Source organism: Plecotus auritus, assembly GCF_963455305.1.
Source record: "Plecotus auritus genome assembly, chromosome: 1".
NCBI lineage: Eukaryota > Metazoa > Chordata > Mammalia > Chiroptera > Vespertilionidae > Plecotus > Plecotus auritus.
This window is the reverse complement of record NC_137770.1, coordinates 141,172,275-141,184,057: the sequence shown is the minus strand read 5'-3', so window position 1 is coordinate 141,184,057 and position 11,783 is coordinate 141,172,275. Positions and strand designations below refer to the sequence as shown.

Genomic DNA, 11,783 nt, shown 5'->3' with positions numbered 1-11,783 from the left:
CCCATTTCTTCTATAAATTACTTCTTATACCTCTGTGATTTTCCAAATAAATGTTCTCTTATAGTTTGAATCTTGGTTCTAAATTCTTTCTAAGCCACAACTCAAGTACTGATGTTGCTGAACCCAGGTCCAGTGTGATCCCACCAGTGTAACACTTGTTGCTGTTCCTGCTGCCAATAAAACTACTGCCCCCAAATTGGGAATAGTTATGAGCAAGCTGCAGGCCACTCGAATTGGTACCTGCTAGATTTCAAGCTCCGACACAAAGTAGGTTATAGAATATTTACCACTAGGGGCCTGGTGCACGGATTCATGCACCGGTGGGGTCCCTCAGCCTGGCCTGCAGGGATTGGGCTGAAACCAGCTCTCTGACATCCCCCGAGAGGTCCTGGATTGTGAGAGGGCGCAGGCCAGGCCAAGGGACCCCACCAGTGCACCATCAGGGATGGGGAGGGACCACGGGAGGGCTCCAGGGATGTCCAGCCCATCTTTCCCAGTCCTGATAGGCTGGACCCCAGCAGCAAGCTAACCTACTGGTTGGAGCGTCTGCCCCCTGGTGGTCAGTGCGCATCATAACAGATGGTTGAACGATTGAACGAACAGTCGGACACTTAGCATATTAGGCTTTTATTATAGGATTATATGGGTAAGTAAGCATAGTCAATGACTTGGAGAAAAATCAATAACAAGCCATAGTTCTGCTTTTGGCTTCCTTATTTCTTTAGTATAAAATAGAACTCTTAAAAAATAAAAATAGAAATTAAAAAGAGATAATCTTAATTGCTTCTATCACCCTAATTCCTCCCTTGCCGGGTACTGGGGGGAGAGAATTGAGATTATGCATGCAAAGTGCCCAGAATATTCCTGACAAAGAAGTTACTCAATAAATGGCAGCCACCATTACTACTATTTCAGTAATTAGGTAAATTGATGGAACTGTTAAGTCCTTGTAAAATGGGGGTAGGAATATGCATGCAACACTTACATTCAGATCTCTGAAGTATTCATTGTAATCTAAGGCATAACCCACCACAAATAAGTTTGGACTCTCAAATCCAGCATCTGAGCAGAGAGAGAGAAGAAAAAAAATCAAAATTTAGATAACAAGCATAAAACCACTAAATGTTAGTGTTGACACTTCAATGGCGAGGACTTTTCATTTAGGCAGAAGCAAGTGAAAAACGTGATAAGCAATGCATAGGATGAGCCCAGCAGGGACCTGGACCCGAGTGAGTACTCAGGAAGACAAGACAAACAAGCCAAGATACAATAAAGAATGACTGTACTCCTGGTATCGGAGCTGAGAAAGGGCTCAGGCAGCCCAGTAGGTAGGAAGAAATATACATGAGTTAGTAATGTAGGCTTGTTGTTCCAAAGCAGTATCCAATGGCATAATGCCAATGCAAACATTCTGAAAAGCACAAAGTGCAGTTCACACAGGAGGTATTACGATACTGCAATATGTGAGTAGGTGTGTAGGCTGTTGCAACTAAGAGGTGATCCTCACACCACTCAGTGTCCCTGGCAGGATAAAGAGCTGGGAAGCAAAACCTGGGAGACAATATGAAGGAAATGGAATTGTTCAGCTTGAGGAAGAGAATGCTTCGAGTTCACAATGCAGATGACAACGATTAGCTCTTTATCTCTATTAAGGGCAGAAGAAGAGTAAATGGATTTAAATGCAGTAGAAGGTACTCAGGTTAAGCAAAAGAAGAATTTATTGAAAGGAAGATTATTTTTATTGAAAAGGATCCTTAAGGAAAAGACCATAGCTCTCTTTATTGGAGGCCTTGAAACAGAATAAATGTGCTATGGTCCAATGATTTTTCAAGCTCCTTCCAATGTTTTGGAGTCTGTGTTTGTAACAGTATTGCAGATGAGCAATACACTTGCCTGCTTTTATGAAACTACTAGTAGCCCTGCGCATGAATCCGTGCGCCAGTAGCTCACCAGTAGCTCGCTGCTGCCCTCCAGTAGCTCTCTGCCAGCTGCCCCGCCCTCCTGTAGCGCCCCCCCCCCACACCCCTCATAGCTTGCTGCCCTACCCCCTCCTGTAGCTCTCCACTGCCCACTTGTAGCTCACTGCCCCACCCTCCTGCTGATCCATGATCCGGTCGTTACATGGTCAGTCATTACGCTTCATGGCATAACGACCATTTGCATATTACATCTTTATTATATAGGATATTTTGATGCAGCCAATGGACTTAGAGCCCTGAGAAAGTTACCTCCATGGTACTGCCCACCACCGCTTTGGTTCCTGTGACCAAAGATGCTTCCATATGGAGAAACCAACTGGTTCCTGCTCACAGAACCAGGGGCAAGGAACTTATTGCTAGAGGCAAGGAACTTATTTTCTGGGGGACTACATTATGTGTCACTATTTGATTATCCAAACTGTATCAGGGGTGGGCAAACTTTTTGACTCGAGGGCCACAATGGGTTCTTAAACTGGACCGCAGGGCCGGAACAAAAGCATGGATGGAGTGTTTGTGTGAACTAATATAAATTCAAAGTAAAGGAGCGGAGGGGAGAGCAAGAGAACCGGATAGAACAGCCGGATCCGGCCCGCGGGCCGTAGTTTGCCTACGGCTGCTAGGTTCTTGAGAAAAATAATCAGAGGAGATGGACGAGCAGAAGAACAGATGTCACTGGACATAGAGGAAAGAGTCAATTAAGAGAAAGGAACAAAAAGCACAAAGATTCAGAAATCCAGAAAGAAAGAAGAAACAGGGATTCTGAGCTAGCTAAAAGAACGTTAGGAAACCTGATTGTAGCCATAATAGTGATTTTACAGTGAGCAATGCAAACCCTAGAACACGCATGGCAACTCAGACTGGGAAAAGCCAGTTGAGAAAGCCAAACCTTCAGAGTGTCATGAAATAAGAGGGAAACTTGGTTGAATAGGATGGGAGCCAGAGTGACCTATCTCTAGCTGGTAAATGGGTGCAAGTCCTGTTCTTATGCCTGCAATTGTAGATGTTACTTACAGGTAGGTATATTGCAAGCGTAAGAGCAGTGATTAAAACCAGACTGCCTGGGTTCAATACTGACTCTACAGTTACAATTATGTGACCTTGGCAAGCTATTTAATCTTGTTATGTTCAATTTCCTCGTCTGTAATGTGGGCATAACTTTAGCATCTACCTTAGAGGATTAAATGTGTTAATCTGTGTATAGCTCTTAGAACAGAGTCGGGAACATCATAACCACTTACTAGTGGTTGCTGTTATTACTTTATTAATGTTGTTACTATCAGTGACACAGAAATTTGTAATTACCTGGATGTCTGAAGTGAATGTCTTTCAGTTAAAACTTTTTCTGAACAATGTCTTACATTATTTCCTTAGAAGATTTCTGTTTACTAACCATGTCCAACTTTAACTATATCCAGATTATATTTCCCAAACTAGTAACTGGACAGGAACACTCTATTGGGTCTATTTGCCCAGAATGGACATTTTCTAGATTTAATACATCCCACATAGGAATGAAACTTGTGTTTTCGAATAAAGAGTCACCGGCTAGAGAGCACTGGCACATTACCCATCCAGAGCATGCTTCTCTTGCTGCAATGTTTGTTCAGCTTGCTAATGAGAACTGTGGCCAAATTATCCCAGAGGCTTGAGAGCAAATGTAAGTTATAAAAATCAAGCTGAAGTCTGCCTATGCAAGTGAAAAAAAATCACCTCCAGTGTTAGAATAATAAATAATCAAGCTGCTTGTTTATCCTCCTGCCCTAGGTGAGAAAAGTCTTCCAGAACACATCTGAAGGCAAGTGTGAAGATAGTGTCTATAGATATTTGCTCTGCAAATTCTCTGTTATTGTTGTTTCTCTGAAGTTATATTTTATTTTTTATTGAATTATAGTCAACATACAATATGATCTTAGTTTGAGGTGTACAACATAGCAGTTTAATGTTTTTTTTTTAATATATTTTTTTATTGATTTCAGAGAGGAAGGGAGAGGGAGAGAGAGATAGAAACATCAATGATGAGAGAGAATCATTGATTGGCTGCAACCTGCACACCCCACACTGGGGATCAAGCCCACAATCTGGGCATGTGCCCTGACCGGGAATTGAACCGTGACCTCCTGGTTCATAGGTAGACACTCAACCACTGAGCCACTGCACCCGGGCATGGGTTGATGTTTTCATACATTACAAAATGGTCTGCACAATAGCTCTAGTTACCATCTGATATCATACAAAGTTATTACAATATTATTGATTATATTCCCTGTGCTGTTCACTTAATTCTTTGTTTTACTGAACTTTTGTTTAGAGTGTTGGGAGATGTCTTGGATTGCCCCTTCGTGTGCTAAAATTCAGGCTCACTGCATGTCAGCACTGTGCATTGCCTGGTTGAGAATGCCTCTGAACCGTTACCCGGCCTCTCCATGTCTGATTGTGGTGGCCATGGCAGGAATCCTGTGCATCTGTGTCAGTCCAGAGAGGCCGAGTCTCCCTCCCCAACCTGAAACTATTCTCTGAGCTTTTTGGAGGCAAGGTGCTATGGAAAACCCAAAAATCAAAATACCCATGCACACAACTGAGTTCCTGTGAGCGGTGCAAGGCAGGAAATGTAAGCCCCTTGTTGTAAAGAGTTCTAGTTTCGCTAGCAAGGCTGGGAATTTGTGGGTCTTTCAACCCTATGCAGCTTCCACTTCAGACAGAATGCTGACAAATAGGAATTTCTTACACACAAACTACCAACTCGAGGTAACCCATTAACAAACAAAAAGCAAAAAGACTTAACAGTCAAGTCTAAAACCATCACTTCTAGTGTCCTCTTTACCAACCATCATTACAAAAAAAAGCTTTAGTGATCCAAATAAAATCTCTGTGAATTGCAAATAGAATGAAATATCATTAAAATACGTAGTATTTAAAATATGTATTTTTCCCCCCTTGAGCACATGGGGCATCATCACAGCCCTCCAACTCATGTGTCTGCTACTTCGGCACCAGGTCAGTGACTCTCAATAAAGGAAGGGAGGGGGCCCTGGCCCCGGGGCCCAGCCAGCTGCTCCTGGGAACAGCTCGAGGCACAGTCAAGAGGGGCTCAGCCACAGCAAAGCATGTGCTCTTCCCTTTTCTCTCTCTCAGGCCCGCAGTTCAATGGGCTGTGTGTATAGTGTGGTCAAACCGTAACACCCCAGAGCAGAAGGTCACTGGTTTGGAACAGACAGCACTCTCTGAAAACAGCATCCCGGACCAGCATCCCTCTTGGGCTCCTTTGGAAAGACCGAAACAATGATGTGCGTCCTCCTCACCTAGCCACCTTAATCATGTTGGGCTTGTGTTTTTCTATGCTGCCGAGCCGCGCTTTCATGGTCCTCCCCGTTCCAACAACATCCTTTGCAAAGAGAACAGACAAATTTATCCAAATGCACTTGGGCAGCATAGTAGATTTTTCATTCAGGCAGATAATTATATTCCTTATTAATAATGCATCCTAATTAGAATTTCAATCAATTGGAGTCAAAGTAGGAGGCAAAATTGGTTCTATATTTTTGGACCGGTGCTTTTTTCTGGAAGCTGGGTTGGGGAAATACATTGGTGAGTATTTCCTCAAACTCTGAGCTGGGTTGAAGGGCTAAATTCAGCCTTTGGAGAGCATGTGGGGCTCTCTCTCAGTACATTTGGACTCGCTCACGCACATTCAAGGACTACGATTTGGCCCTGAGGTTATGTGACACAATACAGGACGCATGAATTTTCATGGACCAGGGATGTACATCTGAATACACTGAATAGATAAACACCTCCCCCTTGCCCTCCCCACTCAATAGGGGACTCCATGGCTAGGAAGTGAGATGTGTCTGGACGGCAGCTGGTGACAGCCCTTGAATTCTGAGGGTGCGAGCCTGCAGTGAGCTGAGGCTCATCTCCGCTGATGAGCTGCTGCTCAATTAAAGCAGAATGGGCAGCAGCAATTTATTGTCCTCGGGACAGAAATCAGCTGTCAGGAACTGATTATCAAAACAAGAGGTCTGAATTTAGCCAGAGTTGGGCAATTCGTTTGGCTAGAGGGTCTACTTCATGGGTTATGTCTGAGCCAGAACTGCAGATACATATGGCACACACAGGCAATTGTGTAACAAAAGCTTGAAGACAGCTCCCCTGAATCTCTGCCAGCTGATAAGACAGGTGTGCTCTTGAAGGAAACAGGAACATTTGCAATCCACTGCTGCCCTAGGGCCTGTGTTTTCTCTCTTTTTTCTTTTCTTTTCTTCCTTCCCTTTATCTCTTTCTTTCTCTCTCTCTCCCCTCCACTCTTTCTTTTCTTCCTCCCTCTCTTCCTTCTTTTTTAAATAGAACCAATTAAATTAATTCATAGCTTTCCTTTGGACTGCCATTTTAAAATTGATTAAATTTGTGATTCGGATGCTGAAGGTAGAATTGCTCAAGGTCATTAGCAAGAACACTGAGGTAAGGGTGAAGAGGGTTCTAATCTTGGCTTAAATATTAAGTAAATTTGGCTTTGTGGGTTAGTTTTCTCTTTTGTAAAAATGTCTGTTTCACAAATGGGTACAATAATCAATTTAGACGTGTGGAATTAAATACATAAACCTTTTAAATGAGTTATTTCAAGTCACTGATTCTAGTTGGCTCCTCTTCAATAAATCTGGAGAGCCATGCACACAGAACTCAATAAATCCTTGGGCAACTTGATAACAAGCTCTATATTTTAAAACTCACCATTCATCCTTTCAACTTCCAAATATGGGTAAAAAGTCAGTTTACCTCAACAATGAGGACATTCTGAAAAAACAAACAAAATCACACCAGTTATTTTCCAATCTAATGAAAATCTGGCTCACAAGATCAGCACACATTTTGCTTACAGTTGGAATTTTCCAATTTACTTATTTGGTCCTCCCCTATTCATCTAACCCAAATGCTTGGAGATAATCTAGGTGTTCCAGATTCATTTTAATAGTCTCTCTGGAATTACTTGGTGCTGCAATATTTATATTCAGGTTAGGAGCAGGCTTATCTTCGACCCTGTCACCTGTCTGAAGAGCTACCCATAGTCATCCCACCTTCATAATGCTGGCAAGTGCCCCACCCAGCAAGCATTCTTTGGGATACAAAGTTTACCATGCATTTTCCAGGAAAACAAAGCCAGCATACACTGCAGTGCTAATGGAGATAGTGCTCTGCAGAGGGATCATGTGTTCAGCTGGGAGAGCCCTTTTCCTGCATGGTCAACATCCCTGGGATGCTGCACATACTCTCGAATTTCCAACCTGAGGAAAGGGGTTGGATACAGAGAGGGCTGTCCGGTGCCTGGTTTATATTTTCAGTGACAGGACTAGGTTCCTTGCTATGTGCTTTCAAGTCATTCATTGACTTCTCCCCTGAGAACACTGGTTATATTTCATTTAAATTTCTTTTTTGACCTGTCTTTCCCACTAGAGTATAAAGTCCATGAGAGTGGGAATCATATTTATCTTGTTTGTTACTGTATTCTTAGTCCCCAGCACATATACCTGTATATATATGCTAAATAATTATTTGTTGAATGAAGGGATAATAATTAATTATACTTATTGATGAGTTAAAATCAACCAATTAAGTGGATTAGTAGTTACATGTCAACACTGTCCCACCAAATTAAAATATGACTGTGCTATTATGCCATTCCAATTAACTAAGTGGTGTGAATATTCCCTTAGTGTATTGGTTTCTTTCTTTAAATGATCTTTCATTTATCCCAATTATTCATATAATAGTTTAAAAATTGGATCAAGCCTCACACCTTAGGTATCTTCCTTATAGTACTGGAAAAGAGATTTAAGTGATACAAATGTTAACCAACCAACTAAAAAGTCTGTTAAATTCGCACCGTATTACTTTGTGTGTCAAATGCATTTTTAGGTGAAATTCTTTCTAGAAGTGTTTTTCTCTCAGGTCTAGTATTTTATTTGTTAAACCCATGTTAAAAATCGTAATTTTATCACTAAAATGTAAGATTATTTTGTCAATTTTTAAAGTAGGTCACGTTCCCAGTGTCCTCTCTACCCTAAGAATCTTACTGACATAGGAATCCCCTTGGTATTCTCCACACATTTGCTCTCCTCTTAACCATTAACCCATAACAGTTAGTTAGGATGTGAATTTTTAGTTTGATCGAGACTTACCAACCATGCCTATTAACCAATTGGAATACTTGGAGAATATTTGGTCAATTTAATTTCCTAGTTTACAGTCTCTTTTAGTTTTTATCTGATAATGAAAAACCTTTCTAAAATATGTTTGTCTGAATTCTTGCCTAATTAAGTAAAGTGCACTGAAAGTAATTAAATTTGTTTTGTGAAGGTTCAGAATCTTGCAAAGCAAGAGTCATCTTAGAAAAGATTAGCTTCAACTATAGGATATAGCGGTGGCTGTGTACTAATCCAGAGATATATTGTCAAAATTACTTAAACACATTTTGAAATCAAGGTGATGTTCAAAATCAAATAGAAAAGTTGATTTTTAAAATGTTGATGTGTGCCTTTTTAAAGTATTTTAAAATGTTTATGTATTTTAAAATATATTAAAGTTATCATGATATTCTTTATTATGCATAGCTAAATATTATCACATCTAAGAAAAATGACAATTTCTATTATCATATAAAAGTTAGTACATATTTAAATTTCCCCAGTTGCCCTTAAAGTAGCCTTTGTAGTTGGTTTGTCAATCTAAGATCATGCCCTGGATTTGTAATTCTCTTTTAATTTAAAATATCTCTCTTTTTCTGAACTTCTGTTTCTCAATTTAATAATTTTTGATATCATCTATTTGCTGTATTGCACAATAGATGAGAATTTAGTTCTTTCACACTAACTCACTTCCTTTCCCTGTCCCCTAATGCAGTTACTTTATTATGACTCTATCTTCTTGTGCTGCTTACATTTTCCCCAATAAAGAGTCAAGTAGTGTCCTATAATTAGATTTCCTCTTAGAGCTGTTTACTTTTTTTCTTGGAATTCATATTTTTTTTTTTTATTATTATCTTCCAGTGTCTTATCCTGAAATAACCCTCCATTATTTTTTAAAGCAAGCTTTTCTTTCTTTGAACAATTATTGTGAGGAAAACATTGGTTAGTTTAACTATATTTCTCAGAGGGTTCTGGAGGATTAAAGAATGTGTTGTTAATATCTGTAACAATACGAAGACCTTTCTGTTATGTACAGCATTGTACAGTATTAGAAAGTACAATCATTTAGTGGGCTTATGAATGATGGGCAGGGAATGCTGGTATGGACACACTGGCTGCTATTAAAAGGAAACTATGCGGGTATCTAGAGTTAGTTAATGAGTTATACAGAACAGTATTACATATATATTTACTTTCATTTACAGAACATCATACTATGTTTTCAAATTCTTCATTAGTAATATATGCCACTGCCTGGATTTTTCAGTGGGACATGTGTTACATGGAAAGTTCACCTCTAACCAAAGCAATGCCTTTCATGCTTTTGGAAACGTGACTCTGTCATGTGAAATTGTTAGGGGTAGAATTAGAATATTGGGGACTAGCTATTAGTTATAAGAAATACTAATAAGAAATATTAATCGTGCTCTGTTACCCATGATTGTTTTGTTCTGATTAAAGAAAGCACATTCAAACCTGGCTGGGAATTGTACACGGGACCCGGGAGCTCACCTGGAAATGCAGTCCATCCTCCTCATCTGGGAGCTGCCTATCATCATGGAAAGATTAACAACCAATTTTGTTGCAGAAAGGCAACAACGGAGTCCCCGATGCCCCCTGCCCTTTGCAAACCCCCAGCCCACATTGCCCACATGGCCTATCATCTGTAACCATTATACCCATTCTTATTCTTTTTTCCTACTTCCCCATGTAATCTTTGTCTGTATCCCATCTAAGCAGCTGGCTTATGGGGGGTGGGGGGCAGAGCAGATTTTCGTGGGTGACCTGCTGCTCTCCCATACTGCCGGCAGTATTGGAATAAATGCTCATATATGATTCAACTCTGTCTCTGTTTAATTGGCTCAAGTTGTGACTGGCAGCCCGGACCATAGGTTCTCTGGTTTCAAAACAAAAAGTAGCCCAAGAGGAGAAAGAAAGCAACTATCCCAATTTGGAAGCATTTTCACCCGTTTCTAAAAGAATTAATCTCTTTACATTTTCATGTACCAAGATTAACTTTACAAGATAAAGGACGAAGACTAACTCATCTTTATACTATCAACGTATAACATGGAGACAGGTATATAGTAGCTGCTCAAGAAATGCCTGTGGAACAGATCAACAATTCTGACCTAATTTCTTTTACTTTCTCTAGTTTGCTATACTTTTGATACACCCCCTCCATTTTTTTCCTTGATGATGTACAAGTCCTCTTTAATTAAGTTATACTTAATATTTACTGTTTTTTAATTTGGCACTAAGAAATCTTCTAAAATATATATATATATATATATATATATATTTTAGTGGGCAGCCTCAGAAATTTCATCAGAACACATTGTGCCTCCTAAACATTTGCAATCTGATAACTCTGATCACTGAACCTGAGATGTTCGCCAGTTTCTGTCTTAGTCGTCTCATTGCACCTTCCTCACTTCCTCCCAGAAAGCCAGTAAAATCTGCAGCCTGAGGGCCACTGACAAAATTCTATGGGGAATCTCTGAAGTGTGTTCTTTCCCTGCTTATTGTATGATCCTAATCGAAGTGAATCACAGCGAGCTTACTGAAGAAGAGGAAAAGAAGAAGGAAAGAATTATACAAACCTAAATGGTTTTCTTAAATAGGTTAGTCTTTTAAAACACAAAATGATTAGCATATCACAGTCTAATCTTCAGCAGCTCAGTTTTGCCACTGCGGTCACACCAACCAGAGGGGATGCCAAGCATGAATACGAGTGTGAAGATAAACCCCAGGGAGAAAGGAATGTAGTTCAGCATTTCATTTTATGTGATAATTCACAAAATTGCCAGAAACATCAGTTGGTGGGCATTTCCATTATTGTTCTCAGCCTAGTCAGATGCAATGAAAAGGAATGATTTCAAGAGTGAAGGCAGCCAAATAGGACATTTTGGCAGGTTTCAATGTTTCATTCTGGCATTTGATTAGAAACTTATTTAGGGGTGGGGGATGGGGCCCAGCTCCTGAATCTTGCACTTAACCTGCACATCTGTGTTTTCCCATTGCCAGATTTGAGCTTGTTTCCATGCATTTGGTTTTATTCCACTCTTTCAGAGATTTCTCTTGAACATGAATAAAATCTTCTTGCTTTACACACATTTTATGAAGTGCCAGGATTAAATCAACTTTGAAAAAAATCAGCCAGAGAACACGGAGCACAGACAGCTTAAACTCACTGAGTAAAATGCTTTTAACATTGTGAGTGAAGAGGCCATTTAACTCCATCATTGAGGGCTCCCTTATTCAACAGCCATGACCTATTTCGAATCATGACTCAGCCAGCCTCCCTTGTGAATGTCTCTCTCTTTGCCTCAAAAAAAAAAAAAAAAAAAAGAAAGAGAAAAAGAAAAAGAAAAAGAAAGGAAGGAAGGAAGGAAGGAAATAAAGAAGAGAGGTGCATGGGGGCTGTTTAGAGTCTCCCTTTTCTAAATATTTTAACTCTCACGTCTTTAGAGGGATTAAGAGTTATATGGGACAGTTATGGGGCTTTTAGTGCTTCTAACTCATAATATGGAAAATTACACAGGTAAGCTGTTTCCCCATGTTTTTAGAAGTTCTTTCATAAACAAATTTGAAAACCTCCTTTCTAACCCTCCTGCCTTCATGT

At 40.0% G+C, this 11,783-nt stretch overlaps 1 protein-coding gene across 1 annotated transcript in view; it reads right to left on the bottom strand.

The window, feature by feature from the left end:
• Positions 1-753: 753 nt before the first annotated feature.
• PRTFDC1 (phosphoribosyl transferase domain containing 1) overlaps positions 754-11,783 on the bottom strand; it is a 100,976-nt gene continuing 89,946 nt past the window's right edge. Inside the window, exons 5-8 of the mRNA XM_080688228.1 lie at positions 6,753-6,770; positions 5,279-5,361; positions 4,762-4,784; positions 754-1,062 (exon numbers count right to left, since the gene is read on the bottom strand). Of these exons, the coding sequence (XP_080544354.1) occupies positions 881-1,062; positions 4,762-4,784; positions 5,279-5,361; positions 6,753-6,770 (306 nt within the window). The 3' untranslated portion in view covers positions 754-880. The remainder of the gene's footprint in view (positions 1,063-4,761; positions 4,785-5,278; positions 5,362-6,752; positions 6,771-11,783) is intronic.